Below are 18,968 nucleotides of genomic sequence, written 5' to 3' on the forward strand. Positions count from 1 at the left end.
AAAACTCGGCCATGGGAGGCTTTTGGAGAGGCCATGGAGAACGACTTTGGACGGCCGAGGAGATTCTGGTCCACCGTCCGGCGTCTCAGGAGGGGGAAGCAGTGCAGCGTCAACACCGTATATGGTGGGGATGGTCCGCTGCTGACCTCGACTTCGGGGCGTTAATGGGTCAGTGGGAGGAGTACTTCGAAGACCTCCTCAATCCCACTAACATGCCTTCCAATGAGGAAGCAGAGCCTGGGGACTCTGAGGTGGGCTCTCCCATCTCTGGGACTGAAGTCACTGAGGTGGTCAAAAAACTCCTTGGTGGCAGGGCCCCCGGGGTGGATGAGATACGCCCGGAGTTCCTTAAGGCTCTGGATGTTGTAGGACTGTCTTGGTTGACACGTCTCTGCAACATCGCATGGACATCGGGACAGTGCCTCTGGATTGGCAGACCGGGGTGGTGGTCCCCCTCTTTAAAAAGGGGGACTGGAGGGTGTGTTCCAACTATAGAGGGATCACACTCCTCAACCTCCCTGGAAAAGTCTATTCGGGGGTTCTGGAGAGGAGGGTCCGTCGGATAGTCGAACCTCGGATTCAGGAGGAACAGTGTGGTTTTGTCCTGGCTGCGGAACAGTGGACCAGCTCTTCACCCTTAGCAGAGTCCTGGAGGGTGCATGGGAGTTTGCCCGACCGGTCTACATGTGTTTTGTGGACTTGGAAAGGCATTGACCATGTCCCTCGGGAATCCTGTGGGGGTGCTCGGGAGTATGGGGTACGGACCCCTGATAAGAGTTGTTCGGTCTCTGTACAACCGGTGTCAGAGCTTGGTCCGCATTGCCGGCAGTAAGTCGAGCCCGTTTCCAGTGAGAGTTGGACTCCGCCAGGGCTGCCCTTTGTCACCGATTCTGTTCATAACTTTTATGGACAGAATTTCTAGGCGCAACCAGGGTGTTGAATGGGTCGGTTTGGTGGACTCAGGATTGGGTCACTGCTTTTGCAGATGATGTTGTCCTGTTTGCTTCATCAGGCCGTGATCTTCAGCTCTCTCTGGATCGGTTCGCAGCTGAGTGTGAAGCGGCTGGGATGAGAATCAGCACCTCCAAATCCGAGACCATGGTCCTCAGCCGGAAAAGGGTGGAGTGCCCTCTCAGGGTTGGGGAGATCCTGCCCCAAGTGGAGGGTTCAAGTATCTGGGGTCTTGTTCACGAGTGAGGGAAGCATGCAGCGTGAGATCGACAGGCGGATCGGTGCGGCATCCGCAGTGATGCAGGCTCTGCATCGGTCTGTTGTGGTGAAAAAGGAGCTGAGCCGTAAGGCAAAGCTCTCAATTTACCAGTCGATCTACGCTCCTACCCTCACCTATGGTCATGAGCTATGGGTAGTGACCGAAAGAACGAGATCACGAATACAAGCGGCTGAAATGAGTTTCCTCTGCAGTGTGTCTGGGCTTTCCCTTAAAGATAGGGTGAGAAGCTCAGTCATCCGAGATGGGCTCAGAGTAGAGGCGCTGCTCCTTCGCATCGAGAGGAGTCAGATGAGGTGGCTCGGGCATCTGATCAGGATGCCTCCTGGACGCCTCCCTGGTGAGGTGTTCCGGGCACGTCCAACCGGGAGGAGGCCCTGGGGAAGACCCAGGACACGCTGGAGGGACTATGTCTCCCGGCTGGCCTGGGGAAGCCATGGGATTCTCCCGGAAGAGCTGGAAGAAGTGGCCGGGGAGAGGGAAGTCTGGGCCTCTCTGCTTAAGCTGCTACCCCCGCGACCCGACCTCGGATAAGCAGAAGAGAATGGATGGATGGATGGATGGATGGGAAAGGCACTATATGATAGACTAGCAAAATACCCACGCTTCGCAGCGGCGAAGTACTGCCTTAAAATTTTTATTAAGAAAAAAATTAAACCTTTTTAAACTGAAGGAAAATATACCAATAATTATTTGTTAAGGATCTCTTTGTATACCACATTGTCAGTTCGGCCCTCTGGTTGTAATATGACCAAGCTGTGCGCTGAGCTTACTCTTTAGCATGCAACGTACAGTTGGCCATGTGAACAGTAATCTTGTTTCAAATCTCACAGCTTGGATTGCTGCTGTCATAATCGGTTTGAGTTTCATGGTTTGTTTCAATTACGACAGTATTTATAGGACTTGTGTTGGAGACATTCGGCATCTGTCAAGTGTTGTAAGCATACAACCGGTTTCATCGATAACTTCACATCCAGCTTTTGAGGGTTTAAACATTCATAAACATCAAAGCGTCCACTACTGAAATCGTCACCAGTGAATCTAAGATGTTTAAGAGGCATTGGCGGTTGTCGAAAGGTGTAAAATATTTGGCCATTTCGGTACACTTGAAAGCGACAACTGAACAATTCAGCGGCAGCCATCAACTCACATGCAGATCCATAGGTGAAGGGCTTAAGCATTTCACTCATCTAGTGCTCCTGTGTAGTATAATTATCTGCTGTACCGTCATCAGTCCACACCTTGAACCTGTCCCAGTCATTCAATACATAAGACACAATGTTCCTCCGGATATCAAGAGTGAGCCTGATATGGCCGTGCAATATGTAACACAGAGAATGGAAAAGGCAGGTGCCATCTCCGGGCATGGAAACCACTCGGTAAGTGACAGTTCTTTGATCAATGGTGATCACCTCGATAGACATGTTAATGGGGGTACGGTTGGAATGATAAAGGAACTGGGTACCTGAACAATGTAAAGTAAGTCTAAAATACCTACACAATAACTATAATCGTAATAAATGAACAATAAATCAGCGGAGAAGCCGTGGATTAAATAAAAAGACTGTAATCAGCAGGGAGACATGAATCCCGTGGCGAAGCAAGGAAGGGAATGTAGAGACTGGTGCGACGGCGGCCTTATATTGGCAGGCAGCCAACAAAGTGGGAGGCGTTGGGATGGGGGACCAAACGCCACCTCATGCGGTGAACGAGCTGCAGGCTATGGACGTATATATGTAAGTAAGTAGGATTCAGTTAGCGCTGGGAACCCGAGTACCAAATTTCTTGAAGACGGGCCCATAAGTAACAAAGACTGTTGAAAAGTTCAATATGGCTGCCAACAGTGGCATCATACCACCGAAATAAGTACGTACATTGGTTTCAGTTAGCGCAGGGAAGCCGCCTACCAAATTTCGTGAAGATGGGGCCATAAATAAGAAGGTTCAACATGGCGGACGTTGTCGACCGTTATGTGTAGAATTTCGAAATGAAACCTGCTTAACTTTTGTAAGTAAGCTGTAAGGAATAAGCCTGCCAAATTTCAGCCTTCTACCTACACGGGAAGTTGGAGAATTAGTGATGAGTGAGTGAGTGAGTCAGTGAGGGCTTTGCCTTTTATTAGTATAGATATACAGTGCATCCAGAAAGTATTCACAGCACATCACTTTTTCCACATTTTGTTATGTTACAGCCTTATTCCAAAATGGATTAAATTCATTTTTTTCTACACACAACACCCCATAATGACAACGTGAAAAGAGTTTACTTGAGGTTTTTGCAAATTTATTAAAAATAAAAAAAACTGAGAAATCACATGTACATAAGTATTCACATCCTTTGCTCAATATTTTGTCGATGCACCTTTGGCAGCAATTACAGCCTCAAGTCTTTTTGAATATGATGCCACAAGCTTGGCACACCTATCCTTGGCCAGTTTCACCCATTCCTCTTTGCAACACCTCTCAAGCTCCATCAGGTTGGATGGGAAGCGTCGGTGCTCAGCCATTTTAAGATCTCTCCAGAGATGTTCAATCGGATTCAAGTCTGGGCTCTGGCTGGGCAACTGAAGGACATTCACAGAGTTGTCCTGAAGCCACTCCTTTGATATCGTGGCTGTGTGCTTAGGGTCGTTGTCCTGTTGAAAGATGAACCGTCGCCCTAGTCTGAGGTCAAGAGCGCTCTGGAGCAGGTTTTCATCCAGGATGTCTCTGTACATTGCTGCAGTCATCTTTCCCTTTATCCTGACTAGTCTCCCAGTTCCTGCCGCTGAAAAACATCCCCACAGCGTGATGCTGCCACCACCAGGCTTCACTGTAGGGATGGTATTGGCCTGGTGATGAGCGGTGCCTGGTTTCCTCCAAATGTGACACCTGGCATTTACACCAAAGAGTTAAATCTTTGTCTCATCAGACCAGAGAATTTTGTTTCTCATGGTCTAAGAGTCCTTCAGGTGCCTTTTGGCAAACTCCAGGTGGGCTGCCATGTGCCGTTTACTAAGGAGTGGCTTCCGTCTGGCCACTCTACCATACAGGCCTGATTGGTGGATTGCTGCAGAGATGCTTGTCCTTCTGGAAGGTTCTCCTGTCTCCACAGAGGACCTCTGGAGCTCTGACAGAGTGACCATCGGGTTCTTGGTCACCTCCCTGACTAAGGCCCTTCTCTCCCAATCGCTCAGTTTAGCTGGCCGGCCAGCTCTAGGAAGAGTCCTGGTGGTTTCATACTTCATCTACTTATGGATGATGGAGGCCACTGTGCTCATTGGGACCTTCAAAGCAGCAGAAATTTTTCTGTAACCTTCCCCAGATTTGTGCCTCGGGACAATCCTGTCTCGGAGGTCTACAGACAATTCCTTTGACTTCATGCTTGGTTTGTGCTCTGACATGAACTGTCAACTGTGGGATCTTCTATAGACAGGTGTGTGCCTTTCCAAATCATGTCCAATCAACTGAATTTACCACAGGTGGACTCCAATTAAGCTGCAGAAACATCACAAGGATGATCAGTGGAAACAGGATGAACCTGAGCTCAAGTTGGAGCTTCATGGCAAAGGCTGTGAATACTTATGTACACGTGCTTTCTCAATTTTTTTATTTTTAATAAATTTGAAAAACCTCAAGTAAATTTTTTTCACGTTGTAATTATGGGGTGTTGTGTGTAGAATTCTGAGGAAAAAAATGAATTTAATCCATTTTGGAATAAGGCTGTAACAACAAAGTGTGGAAAAAGTGATGCGCTGTGAATCCTTTCCGGATGCACTGTATTTTGCATAAAGGTTACTGTTCTTGTTGTGGGGTGGGAATGCAACACTTGAAAATAGCCAGGGACCACAAATAGCTAAGGTGCCTACATCATACAGAAACCCATTGGTTCCTGAAAACAAAGTTCCTGCGGTGGGAAAACACTTATAGTTAAACTGAACAAAGTGAAGGGGTCTGAGTGCTTTCTGAATGAATGGTACTGGAAATCAAAGGCATTTGATACAATCCATTTGCTAAACTGTCTTTTTCTGGGTACACAGTCAGTAGCCTCCGTAGAAGGAAGAAACGTGATGGTACACATATTCAAATGCCTGTATGCACATATGGGGACACTTTAGAGTCGTCAATCAACTTTCTCATCATTTACACCTTTGGGATATGGGGGACACTTGAACTTGGGAGCAAACCCACATGAACATGCAAACTCCTCACAGGCCACAGCCATTTGCACCCAGGACTGTATCTTAAATATACAAGTCAAAAAATTCTAAAATTGATTCTAATCAGGAAATCCATTGGACCACAAAATCAGGTTCTCTCTCTCTGAAAACAATGGCTTCATCACCTAGTGTGGGTGGCAACTTGGCAAGAAGATGAGAAATTGCATTGGAGCAAATCATGTAAAAACAAATGTGAAGGATACATCACAGACACAAGGAAAGTAGTCATTTACTCGCTCATTGGAGCCACAGCTACTTACTGTATTAAAAACAGAAGGTCAAACTTCCCAGATATACAAATGTTATTAAGTAGCTTTTAGGTACAAATTGACAACAGAAGAGAATTCCAGTTCTGCACCTCTTTTTTGCTCTCCTTTTTGATTACAGATTGTGATAGTTTTGTATATTACCCTGCAAAGGATTCCCAAAAACTCAATCCCTGGTAAACCGACTCGTCTCTTCATGGCTACACCACCTGTAGTTTCGTATGCTGCATTTCACTGACAACTCAGAGCGTAACGCCAATTATAAATGACCTACAACCAACATGACAGTAGAGGAAGCTCCCAGATGCACCCTAGTTAAGGCAGCTGATTCTCTGGAAATTCAGCCCTGTCAGAGTAATGCCCCAATTATAACCGACAAATCCTACCCAACCACGATAAACAGTCAGATGAATGGTTAGAAGGGTATCTAACATGCTCCTTTATGGAGTAAAGCCACTGCAATTCTTCCATCCCTTCTTCCGACACAAGAACACACACTAAGATCTCTGGCTGAAGATGACACTAAACATCTCAAAGTCACAAACACATCATCTGTCATCTTCACTTGATGATCAAATCAAGCTCCTATGAATTATTAGTGCAATGTCTGCATATGAAGGGAGAGGTTAACTTTCAAAAGTTATCGTATCGAATTTTAACTTTTGTCTTATAAAATAATGGCATAATCCACACACAGTAACAAAGTTAGAGAAAGGCACCAAAAACATCAACTAGACAACAACAAGGTTATTTTATGAAGTGACATTTGACAATTGTCCCCTAGCGTGAAACTCATCTTCTCCAATTTGCATCTCTTCCTGGTCACTGTGCATCGCTCAGGTGTTGGCCTTCTAATGGGTCAGCATTAGAACAACCTTAGAAACCCATTCCTGGACTGTAGTCTATATTTGAGCTGATCGTCATATTGGGACCACTTACTTGTTGGACCCTAAACACATCACATTTTTATGATCGACAGGCCTAGACTGATGAATGAATGACATTATTATGGATTTAGAGATGGACAGATCTCCACATAGAAGGCCCTAATCTAGCATACAAGTGGTTTACAACTGAATGTGTCATTAAACTTAACTGCACTGTCATTAAATCGATAGGACCACCCGACTACTTAATTAAAGATAGCTCTAACAAATACAAAAAAAGCTAACCTGATTGTACAGACCAGCTAATGTTCTTCTGCCCACTTCTTGAGATACCCATCACCACACTGACGAAGTTAATATATACACAAGCGCAAAAGTTTTTGGTCCGGGAAGACTCCATTTCGGTTTAGACCCACATCTAGATGCTGGGCCTTCTTATGCAAATTATGTTAATTTGTTAAAAAGAGTCTCTGTGCAGATATGCCTCGTGCAGCTCCAGTCACAAATCCTGTGAAATCAGTTTGTTACTCATGCACAGCAGCAGACAGACACATGCAGTCCTAATGTTCCACTTGTTTTAGTCATTTTAAAATTTTCTAGGTGTTTATCATATAAGGTGCACACATCCTTGATAAGGTCCATGTCAGTCTACAAGTACAGCAGTGTATTACTAGTGGTCAAGAAGCAGGCCATGACTATGACCTGTCAATTTTCATCCTGAGTCTTCCTATCATTCCTCCATGAAAGTCGGTTTTCTTTAGACAGTGGCCAAGGCTTGAGATTCAAAGCTGCTATGAGGCCGAGACTATTAAATGAAAAATGAGGAGTTGTTGCCATGGGAGAACCTAAAATTAGGGGGCGATATGGAACAATTATGAACCATTCTTCTCGTAGAGCTGTGAGATTTTCTCCTGAAACCTTTTCCTGATATCCACCCGTCTTGCCTTCATGGTAGGGGTCAGTAGTCCATTGGAGACAGTGAATGCTTCTGGATGGAGGTATATATCTTTGACCTATTGAAAAGTGTTAAAGTTAGAGATCCAACTGCAAGATCAACGAACAAAGTAATATAAATACAAGAGTAACTTAGTCCACTTCATGTGTATCATGTGACAGTGACATCTAAACATATTGCCTTACCTGCTCAAATGACTTCAGGCCTCCTTCCTTCCCTAGCTTGGTCATGTCATCTAGAATGGCCTTCTTCACTTCCTGTGAAACACATTTGATAAGTACATCATCTACACCATAATTTTCTTCAATAGTATGAAGAGAAGAAAAAGCTTCCTACCGGATTCTTGCAGAGGTCTTCATATGATCCCACGATTTCTCTTTCACTGGCCCAAACAGCAAGGACTTCAGGATCAGGAACAACTATTCCAATTAGATGAGACTGGAAAACAGAACAAGAAGAACTGGACTGAAACAAAATTTACCAGTGTAGATGACTACCTGGCTGGATGGACTCGGCTGTTTTCTAGGGATGGGATGGTTGACAACTTGGCTTTTGAAGCTTGTATCGGTTTAATGAAGCACACTGCTTTGAAGCAGTGTATCGAAACTTTACAACCACGTGAATGCTCTAACTGCTTCAAAGCCTTGCACTGTCCAACATGCTATGAAATGGCAAGTGAAACTACTGCTCACATCTTATACACAGAAGATACTGAATTAAATTTGTAGTCCAGAAGTGTGGAATCTGTTATCCAAGAATAAAGTACATCCCATGATATACTATTCTTCTGTAATGGAACTTCTAACGTGTCCTTAATATTCTAATACTCTCATATTCTCTAAACTTTATGTGTGCCGGGTGCCACAAGCACATTCCCTAAACCCTGTTATGATAATTATTCCCCAAATACTAATTGAAAAATTTCACAATTTCTCACAGCAAAAAAAAAAACAAAAAAAAAAAACACAACAACTTAATAAAGTTGTGACAAAATTATGAATCAGTAGAGGCTTATAATGTATGGTAGCCTCTTTTTGGCTGTAAGCAGTGATGCATTTTTTTAGTTTACATTATTATAGTATCAGTGCTGCCAAGCTGCATCAGCCTGGGCAGGAGTCATCAGCAGTATTAGCTGGCATTCCATCCTACAAAAGAGCCATTTAGTGCCAGCTGCAGGGGAGCAAGCTTGCCAACATCTCCAAATAATTTCAACTCTTGTGGCAGTAGCAAGTGGACCTTCTAATGATAGTGAGGTACCTAAAAGTGCGATGTAAACAGCTACTGGCACTTGGCAGAGGTGAGCAGTGGTGCGGTGCCACAAGTACAATATTCATAATGGCAAAAATGACATGTTTAGGAATAACGATAGCATGATCATAATAAAATCAAAATGAACATACAAGAGAGTTCTTAGGCTTTTGGTGTTTTAGTGCACCTGTCCAATAGTAACTATGATCAGCAAGAGCGAGAATACTTGGGTTGTGTCAAACTTATGGCTGCTATGATTTCTATTCCAGATGTCATTTTCAGAGCTTCCAAGCTTTTTCTGCCACAAGCACAAAGAAGCTTCAAAAGCTTCACAGGGCCGCATTCACCCATCACTATGATTTTCTATGACTTTGCATAAACGTGTGGCTACTTTCATTCTGGCTTGGTGGAAGCAAGAAACTTTCTTGGCAGAAGTTAATGGCAGTTTTAATTTAATCTGGGGCTATATGGGCACACAATTAGTGGTGGCCTGCAAGTGTAAGGGTTTGAAAGCTTTCTGACTATTACCGTTTTTCTCAGTCACTTTGGTGCATTTCTCAGATCAGAATTGAAATTCTCAGAACTACTTGTTCAAACTCCATATCTGCTTATTAGTTATGCACATCATAACAGCAAATTCCCACTGTATTGAACAAATAGCAAATGATTTGTACATTCATGCAACTGACTGTGTACAATTGTCTGCTGTTTTTTACATTCTCATTTGCTTTTGTCATCTCAGTCAAAATGCGTTATGCTCGTTCTCTGTTAATTATATATATATAAAATATATATATATATATATATATATATATATATATATATATACACATACATATATATAATATATGTGTGTGTGTGTATATATATATATATATATATATATATATATATATATATATTATATACATATACATATATATATATACATATACATATACATATATATATATACACACACACACATACATATATATATACATATATATATACACACACACACACACATACATATATATATACATATATATATACACACACACACACACACACAGTATATATACTGTATATATATATTTCACCTCTAAGGTGGACATCATCCGCTCCTCATTGTCTCCAGCCCTCCATCGCTGGATGTTTCTACATCAAAGCCAATGGGCTGCCTCTCCCAATTCCTCTGTACCACGGTTACATAAGTTGAGGGCATCACACAGAGGATGAGGACTTCAACGTGTTCATTGGACCCTTTTCCTACTTTCCTCTGGTAAAAGCTAAGGTATCAGAGTTAAGCCCTCTCATTGCTAATATCATTAGTCACTCTCTCCAGAGCGGCTTAGTCCCACTGGCCTTGAAAACCGCACAAATTAGACCTCATTTAAAAAATCCTCTTTGGATCCTGAAGTGCTAGCAAACTACCGATCTCCAACCTTCAATTTTTGTCTAAGGTTTTGGAAATGGTTATTTTGGTTCAGCTTCAGGATCACCTCAAAAAATTCAATCTGTTTGAAAAAATTTCAATCTGGTTTCCGAACTTCTCACAGTACAGAGACAGCCTTGGTCAGAGTCAGCAATGACCTCCTAATGGCTGCTGACCAGGGCTCTCCATCACTCCTTATCCACCTAGACCTCACAGCTGCATTTGATACGGTAGATCATAATATTCTCCTTCATCATCTTCACTATATAATTGGACTTTCTGGCATTGCTTTGGAGTGGTTCGAGTCCTATCTTACAGGTAGGGCTGAGTATGTGGCCTTGGCGGCAATCAATCTCCTCAATACTGTTTGTAATTTGTAACTTACCAAAACTATTTCTACTATGTTTTACTGTAGTACAGAAACTGAAGACACTGAAAAAATATTAGTCACTTGTGCATTTTCAAATAATATTACAAAAATTCTTCTTACAGTATATACAGTCTCTAACACTTTGTAGTATAGAAATTGTTACACCACATGGAAAATATGTGGCCTTATGGATTTTCAGACAGTATTACCAAAATGCTTGTCAAAATTTTCAATACAGACCATATAGTTCATAGGCAATAATGCAAGGATTTGTCATTCTGATGGCACTGACAGTTTCACTGACACAAATATTTGCTTTTGGGGCATACACTATGTATTTTGAGCAAGTTACTTGCTTTTGAAGGCAATACACTGTGTTTTTCCGGTTTTCACGTATTGTTGTGAGAAATGCACATATTGTTGTGCAAATGTATGTTTCAAGAAATGCAGCAAAGTGATTGAGAAAAACTGTAACTTCAGAAAGGTTAAAAGCAAAATGTGCTCATAATATTTCTTAGTATAACAACTTTTGAAGAAAGCACACAGTATTGAACTTCTATTGAACTCTCCGCAGAGGCAGATCCATTAAATAGGTGGCACTACAGATGCACACAGCGACAGGCGCAGGACAGAGGATAAGACTTACAGTTTTGCTCACACAGTAGTTCTTGCACAACCTCAGGATGAGACAGTAAGGATTTTCAATGAAAAGGATCAGGAGATTAAACACGGTCAACGAACAAGGCAAATTCAAAACGAAACATGATTCCAATTTGTCCACAAGTTGAAATTTCTATCTTAAATTTGAGATACCGAATAATAAGAACAAAGATCTAAAGCCAGGAAGTGTTTTACCAAGAACTTACTCATAAACACATGGATTTATCCATAAACCCAGTTGAGAACTGGTGCCCATATCCGAACTTTAAAACCGATTACATTGATGACATCAAGTGTTATGACCCTCTGTGAACATGCCCCCCGGGTTCTGGTAACTGCATCTTGACAGTGGGAAACAGCAGTAAGTTTTTTTATTTTTTATTCTTTTGTTTCTGTCAACAGTGATTTTGGTTTACGTTGAGGCTTTGTCGAGAGGTTTGATCACTTGATACTGACTCTGTCTTTGTGTTTTTGGCATTTATCTCCTGCTGGGAGGGAAAACAATGATAACGAGATGTTGGGGTACCATTATGCGACCTCTATAGAGTGGTCTAGATCTAATTATGCAATTTTCATTACGCTATAACTTATTAAGTTTATTACATAGAAAATCACCCAAAAAATCCCGGACCATCGAGAAGTGTGCAAAATGACATCATGAAAAATCGTCTTTGCGCCGAACTGGAATCATCTCTGCATAAATCAAAGTCATCCAGACAATCTGGATCTGGACCACCCTGTAGTTATGGGTATGTGAGACTTGCTGACTGCAACTGTATGTTTCAAGAAATGCATTCATTCATTGCATGAGTGAAAATAGCTGGGCATGTCAAATTTAGTGACTGTGTGACAGCTTTCCAGCACTATCATGCTCACCCCTTTTTCAGAAAGCCAATAGTGTGCCTAATGAATTAGCCTGTACTTTACGCATGGTTAACAGGTACAGTGAGTCCAGCTGCAATCTTAGCTCTTTTATTCTTTTTCTCCATTCTCTCATATTATGTAAAACAAGACATTAGAGAGATGAGCTTCTCTTCTGTTTATGAGTTCCAAAACAGATTCACAAGATACTTATTCCTCATTGCTGCATTATATGCTTTGTAATTCAGGCCAAGCATTCATTAGTTGTCATCTCTCATGTACTCAGTGCCACCCCTAACAACTAAAGATTTTATCATAGCGAGTCAAAAAGTAGTTGGAGTTAGTCAATAGGTATGTCGTCAAGGGCATGCATCGTTGACTGCTGCTGACTTGCAAAGATTACGTAAATGAATGGTACGACTGAAAATCGCAGTTGTCTAACATCCTTAAGTTAGTTATGAGCGAATCTTGGAAACTGATTTTTATGGCAAATTAAACGCCACCTAAAATACACAAGTGAAAGCCTGCTTATGGTGGATACATGATAAACAGGCAGAATAATGAGGGAATCAAATGAAACAAATACAATAAGCATTTGCAAGCAAATCTTGTTCTAAATCTTTCTTGCATGTACTGCTCTGTGCTTCAATCAATGCCAGTTTTTGTCAATTCACCAGCAATCCGATCGTCCCTAAATTATTTAAAATATGGAACCAATGCCTGACACATTTCAAGTTAGAGAATCTCTTATCTGTTGCTCCTATATATGATAATCCCCTTTTTAGCCTTCTCAGATTTACTTATTAGAGATCTTTACATAGACAATGTATTTGAATCATACGAGCAATTTACGGTCCAAATTTATGATTCCAACTACGCACTTTTTTTTTTCCTATATACAAATTAGAAATTTTGTTAAAAGAAACCATACCTCACACTCATATCTATCCCAGAGGCCAAACTAGTTATTCTTGATGAAGACTCTGAAATATTTTCATATACAGTATTGTTGAAATGCTGTCTAAGAATCTTCAGCGATCCTAGAGAATGGTAGGACAAAGGACCTTTCAGATGTTACTGTACCTCAGTAAAAGGAGAGGAACTGAGCCTTAACTTAGAAGACACTCTAGTTCTATTTCTACCAAGCATTCCCATAATCCAAATAAAGTTGTTTCATGAATCCCATTTATCTCATTAAAAAACGGCCCAAAATTAACTCAGGAGAAGAACCAATCTGTGAGCACAGCTATCTAGCTCCAGCTTCACTAGGCCACACATTTTAGAACTGGACTTAATTAACTTCAGTTTGGCCACAAATCTACATTTTCTCAGACTGCCTTGGTGTCATAATCACTTCTCATCCATTAATAGTGATATATTTGGTGTACTTCCGGATGGTGTTAAAAATGCACAGGGATCAATCGATATCCTACCACACTACCAGCAGGCAGACTTCTTTTGTACAACTAGAAGAATCCCAACACACCGTCTCTAACTCAGTGGGTAAGCAACATTCTTAATATCTCAGATTAGACAGAATCAAACTCTTCCTGTTTAAAACATGGCAAGAAATCATGAATATTATTTTAGAATAAGCATGCTGGACCGGTCATTGTCTCTTTTAGGCTATTAATTGTTCTACTGTATTTAAAATGTTAGTGTTTTTCTGCTCATATCTTTTTTATTTTTTTGCTTCCTCCTGGGTGGGGGTTGAATCTTGTTTTTGTTTTTTTTCCTTTGTATTTTTATGTTTCCTTTGTTTTCTCTATATCATCTTTGAAGTAAATGCTAGTATCTGTAAGGCCATTAATATTTGATGGACTGAGTAGAATGCCATTGTGATGTTTTGGTCTTTGAAAATAAAATAAAGCGTTAAAAACAACAACAAAAAAAAAAACAAAACATGAGTGTGCACTCCTTATGTTGGTGTTAATTTTCCACCACAGAACTCTCATAATTATTAGTTAAGCAGTTATGCGATTATAGTTTAACTATGCCAATCTTGAATTAAAGATATCTAAATGCCCTTTGACCAGTAAAAGGTGAATAGCAGATGTCAACAATTTTCAATAATTCAAAAATTATGAATTTAAGATATGGTCAATTGTGTTTTGACAAGTTACAACTGCATTTTTGACATCAAGAATTTAAAAAATGTTTAATTCAAGCATTAAAAAATATCTGTAATTGTGATCTAAATGTCTCAAAATGTGACTACAGCTATCTGTAATAGAAAGTCTATGGAAGTACATTAAAATGGAATTACAGACATCTGTAATTCATATTCTGCCTAGTCAAAATGCAATTACAGATATCAAAAATATGAATTAACATGAGACATTAAACATTAAAATGGTTTTCCATATAAAGACTTTTGTTTTAAGCACTTAGGCCAGATGTTATTCAAAGTCTGCTTTCTTAATTCCAATTTCTGTAGAAACATGTGCAGTGCTGACTACCAACTAAAATATTCTTTCATTCATTTGTCTGATGTATTTTGTGTAAATGTGAATTTTTAATTTTGTTTTAAAATTCTAGCCTTGGGCTTGTGGAAGGTGACTGGAAAACCTAATAATTAAGATTTGGCAGATCCTTATGGGTGCAGAGTGTGCTGTAGAGAATGGCAATGGTCTGCTTACCTGTAGGCTGTCTCCATGTACAAACACTTGGAGCACAGGGGCGCTTCTCACGTAGATGTTTTCTATCTTCTCAGGTGCAATGTACTCTCCTTGTGAAAGTTTGAATATGTGCTTCTTCCTGTCAATAATCTTCAGGACTCCATTCTATAGAAAGAAGACTTACTAAAAGTTACAACACATCAAGTTATCTATGTCTGTGACTCAATTCGATTAAATGGGGACTCACCGGCAGCCATTTTCCAACATCACCTGTGTGAAGCCAGTCATCAGAATCAAGTGCTTCTGCTGTTCTTTCTGGATCTTTTAGGTAACCTTTAAATACACTTGGCCCTTTGATGCAAATCTGACAAAAATAGAAAAAGCATGCTTCCATTAATCTAGATATGAAATTTTGGACCTTCGGCTATAATAATCATTTATAATTAAATGAAAATGAATAAATGGATATTATAACCCATTATGGTAACAAAATCCACCCATCGTCCTAACCAGCTTATCCAGGGTAGGGACATTGGGGCAGCTGCAGCCTGTCCCAGCAAGCATCATGTGCAAAGCAGAAACAATCCATGGACGGAGTGCCATAACAGTTTGATTTAAACAAAATAATAAACAATACTCAACAAAATGAACATTAATGCATGAACGAAATTTACTGCATCCTATTTGTTAATGAGTCTAAATTTTTCAGTCTCTCTTACTCCCTGGGAGTGCTCAATTGGAAAGTGCTGGTCTTGTAACTCCATAACTTGCCACTTTTTTCAGCCCTGCTACCCCTTCCTATACTCACAGGTATTTAACTAGTTATTCAGAGTATCTTTCCTTTCTTACCTCTCCTTCACCATTAGCAGCAAAATAGTTCATCTCCTCAATATCAACAACTTTCACCATGGCACACGGTAGTGGGGCTCCAACATGACCTAGACAAACAAAACCCATTTATGTTTTACCCGGCTTTAGACGACCCCTGAGTTTTAATACAAACAACTGTATACAGGTTTATCATTAATATTTCTTGAATATATCATGCATATGAATAAAGGAAGGAGGCTTGTGTCCTACTATGACTGGGTACCTGCAGTCCAGTCTCCTGGCATGGAAAATGTGCAGCCAGCTGTGCACTCAGTCTGTCCATAGCCTTCAAAAATCTGTAATAAGAAAGAGTTGAAGAAGAAAAAAAACAGCATCAGAATTAATTCCAACAAGTATGCTTTTGGTAGTTCGCCTGTAGATGGTGCCAGCTTTACAAAAATGTTTTTTTAGTGCAGTGAACCCTTTCTCAAAATTAAAACAAGAAATGCCTCCTAATGTGTAGATGGATTTTCAGCTGTTGACTTTCACATCGCAGTACATGGTAAAGAGGTTTTTATTCAGGCCATATGTGGTGATTCATTTTTACAAATTAAATACAATTCAAGTTATTAAACAAATTACAACAGTAATACTGCAACAGTAATTTACTAAATGATACAATTACATATACTGTATTTATATATTTATAAGTATATACGTTTATAAGTTTATATGTATATCCGGGTGTGGTGGAAGTGCTGACATCCAGGGCTCCTCAGTCCTTCGGGCGCCCCCTTGTGGTAGCCACGGGCCTCAATAGGGTTGAGCTTCCATGCTCTGTTCCCGTGGTCCCCATATAGACCAGGGTGGCTGCCCTCTCGTGGCCTAGGGGAGGTATAATTCCCCTCCTGGTCCTTCCAGGCATCCCTGCTGGGCATAAGCCCCCATCCGACCGCCACAATATATAAACATTTACAAGTCACTATAAATATATATAAATATATATTTTATGTTATATACATTGTTTCTTTTTTAAATAGATGGGCTTCAAGCAGATTAAGTGACTTGTAAATCTCTCTTTCTATTATGTATATATCTCTCTATTATAAAAGTAAATCCTGAGATGATATGCCATTTGTATTAAAACGTTAACAGTTTCCTATTAGAATAGAATTTGCAAGGACAATTAACCAATCACAGAGACAAACATTCGAAAAAGTTGTTTGTTTATTAGAGAGAAAGAATTTCTAAGAAAATAATCTGTTTAAATTGTACATCTGCATCCTCATATGCGAGTTGCAAAACTGCAAAGGGGTTGGCAAGCGAAGATAGCAGGCAAAACCCCTCAATATATACAAAGCAATAAGACATCTGTCATCCCCTCGGCATCCACAAGAGGGCGGGAATGTCTGATGAACAAAGATAAGATAGTAAACTGTGTGGCATACATTTGTGCGTCTGGGCAACACGCCATCCACAACAGGGCTGGAATATCCAACAAAGAAAGGCAATAAGAAGCACAAAGAAAGAGGGTTTAAAGGTTGGCATATCCAGTAAACAGAGGTTTATAAATGCAGGAAACAATCGAAATAGGTGGACTTACCATTATATAATTAAGCCCATTTTAAAATTGGACATTTCTCTATGCTAGTATATTAATAAACTGTGATTACAAAAATGTTCTAGGTGTGTACAAATGCAGGCTTAAAAATGGTGAACCACCTCAAATATTTAAGCTGTCTGACTACTCCAAGCAAATACATTGACAGACATTTTCCAAACTCCTCCTGGGATAGATCTATTGTCTTTGTCTTTTGTAATGAATTACCATGTAGAAAAACAGACTAATACAGTACGTTTAAAATTCACTTTGATGATTTGAGTAATTTTATCTATATATGGTATTATGAATGAAAGCCATTTTGAAACATCCTTTGTAATATTTTTAAAATCAGGTCAATTGAACAAAGCCCCACAATTGCAGAAGGTCTTCTTAAATATGCAGGGAAAATTGTGGTGTGGGATTCTTTACAAATTTGTCCAAAGAGAAGCTATAGATGAGAAACTACCGTCTAATTGTATATTTGTTAATCAATGAAACTGATATTTCAATTTTGTGTGTTCTACTTTTTTCAAATTAGTACCATTTATACTTTTTGAATGTCTTACTTACGATTATACTAATGTTTCGGTTGCCCCCGTTTTGTAGTTTGTTTTGTTTTCTGCCATGGATGTGGTGGGCACACTGCTATACATAGGTGGTGTTCCAGTGTGCATTTTGCATATTTAGTGTGTGATGTCATTGTGACTTTCAATATATAAGCTAACGTTCCACTAACTCTGTCAGTGTTTTAAATGTTGTAGGGAAAACTTTCAGTTAGGTTTTATTTTGAAAGGAAAAAAAAGGCATCAATGTAAAAAAGTTAAACTAAAAAGGCAAAATAGCTTGTTTTGCTTTGCTTTCTAGAATTAGGCACTGGGCTGAGCAAGAGCTCTAGGAGGATCTTGTATATGAGGGAGGACCCAAAAATTGCCATAATCAATCAATAGCATGGGAGTAGGGTGTAGTTCTTGAATATGCCACAAGGTAGTGTATATTTACAGTCTAGTTAATCATCCCAGTGGTATTGTGCAGAGTTAATCCAGTGTGTTATTTCTGCTGCTTATTCTGTAATTGCACAGGTGACTTCAACAACTTTTTTTTCCGCAACCTACCATGGAAGATTTGCAAGAGACAATGATGGTCACTTTTGTGGTGGACTTGTTGATAAGCAGTTCATTCTCTGTGAACAGACAGTTAAATCTGTAACATTACACAGAACTGCTGAGACATCTATGGGAAGCATCAGAAAGAAATTGTCTGGAGTAGCGGGCACACACAAAACTGCATTTTGAAACATGACACCATACCTGCACACGCCGAGTTGTCAGTCAAAGTGTTTTTGATCAAAAGCAATGTGGTTGTTTCTTTGCACCCTCCTGTATTTACCAGGTCTTGCTCCCTGTGACTTTGTTTAGCTATCAAAATAAAAACAGACGGAAGCAAAGATTTGCTACTGTAGAAGAAATCCAGCAACAAACGCAGGACATGTGAACAAAAGATGGGTTCAGGAAATGTTTCCAGAAATGGGAGAAGTTCTGGGCCAAGCGTGTTGCATCCCAAGTAGAATATTTTGAAGGTAACAAAGGGAATTGCTGTTACGTTTTATAGTGAAGTTGTTGTTGTTTTGTTTTTTTTTTTTTTTAATAATTCTGAGAATTTTTGGGTCCCTCTCATATGCATATTCAGTTTGTTTTACTCTATTTGTTGGCTTCAATGTCCTTCAGGTATTGCCTTAATTATGTTTTTCCTGTCTTTGGACTCCCAGTTTTAGTTTCGCTTATTTTTTTAAAACTACTGGTGTTGTGACTTAATGTTGTTCCTCTCAGCTACTAAGGAAAACTTCAGTG

At 40.1% G+C, this 18,968-nt stretch overlaps 1 protein-coding gene across 3 annotated transcripts in view; it reads right to left on the reverse strand.

The window, feature by feature from the left end:
* Positions 1 to 5,637: 5,637 nt before the first annotated feature.
* acsl2 (acyl-CoA synthetase long chain family member 2) overlaps positions 5,638 to 18,968 on the reverse strand; it is an 83,264-nt gene continuing 69,933 nt past the window's right edge. For all 3 annotated transcript variants that reach the window (XM_039768180.1, XM_039768183.1, XM_039768181.1), the window contains exons 15-21: positions 15,802 to 15,874; positions 15,558 to 15,646; positions 14,956 to 15,072; positions 14,730 to 14,873; positions 7,871 to 7,972; positions 7,720 to 7,791; positions 5,638 to 7,592 (exon numbers count right to left, since the gene is read on the reverse strand). In XM_039768180.1, the coding sequence (XP_039624114.1) occupies positions 7,452 to 7,592; positions 7,720 to 7,791; positions 7,871 to 7,972; positions 14,730 to 14,873; positions 14,956 to 15,072; positions 15,558 to 15,646; positions 15,802 to 15,874 (738 nt within the window). In that variant the 3' untranslated portion in view covers positions 5,638 to 7,451. The remainder of the gene's footprint in view (positions 7,593 to 7,719; positions 7,792 to 7,870; positions 7,973 to 14,729; positions 14,874 to 14,955; positions 15,073 to 15,557; positions 15,647 to 15,801; positions 15,875 to 18,968) is intronic.

The sequence above is a fragment of the Polypterus senegalus genome, chromosome 11 (assembly GCF_016835505.1).
Source record: "Polypterus senegalus isolate Bchr_013 chromosome 11, ASM1683550v1, whole genome shotgun sequence".
Lineage (NCBI taxonomy): Eukaryota > Metazoa > Chordata > Cladistia > Polypteriformes > Polypteridae > Polypterus > Polypterus senegalus.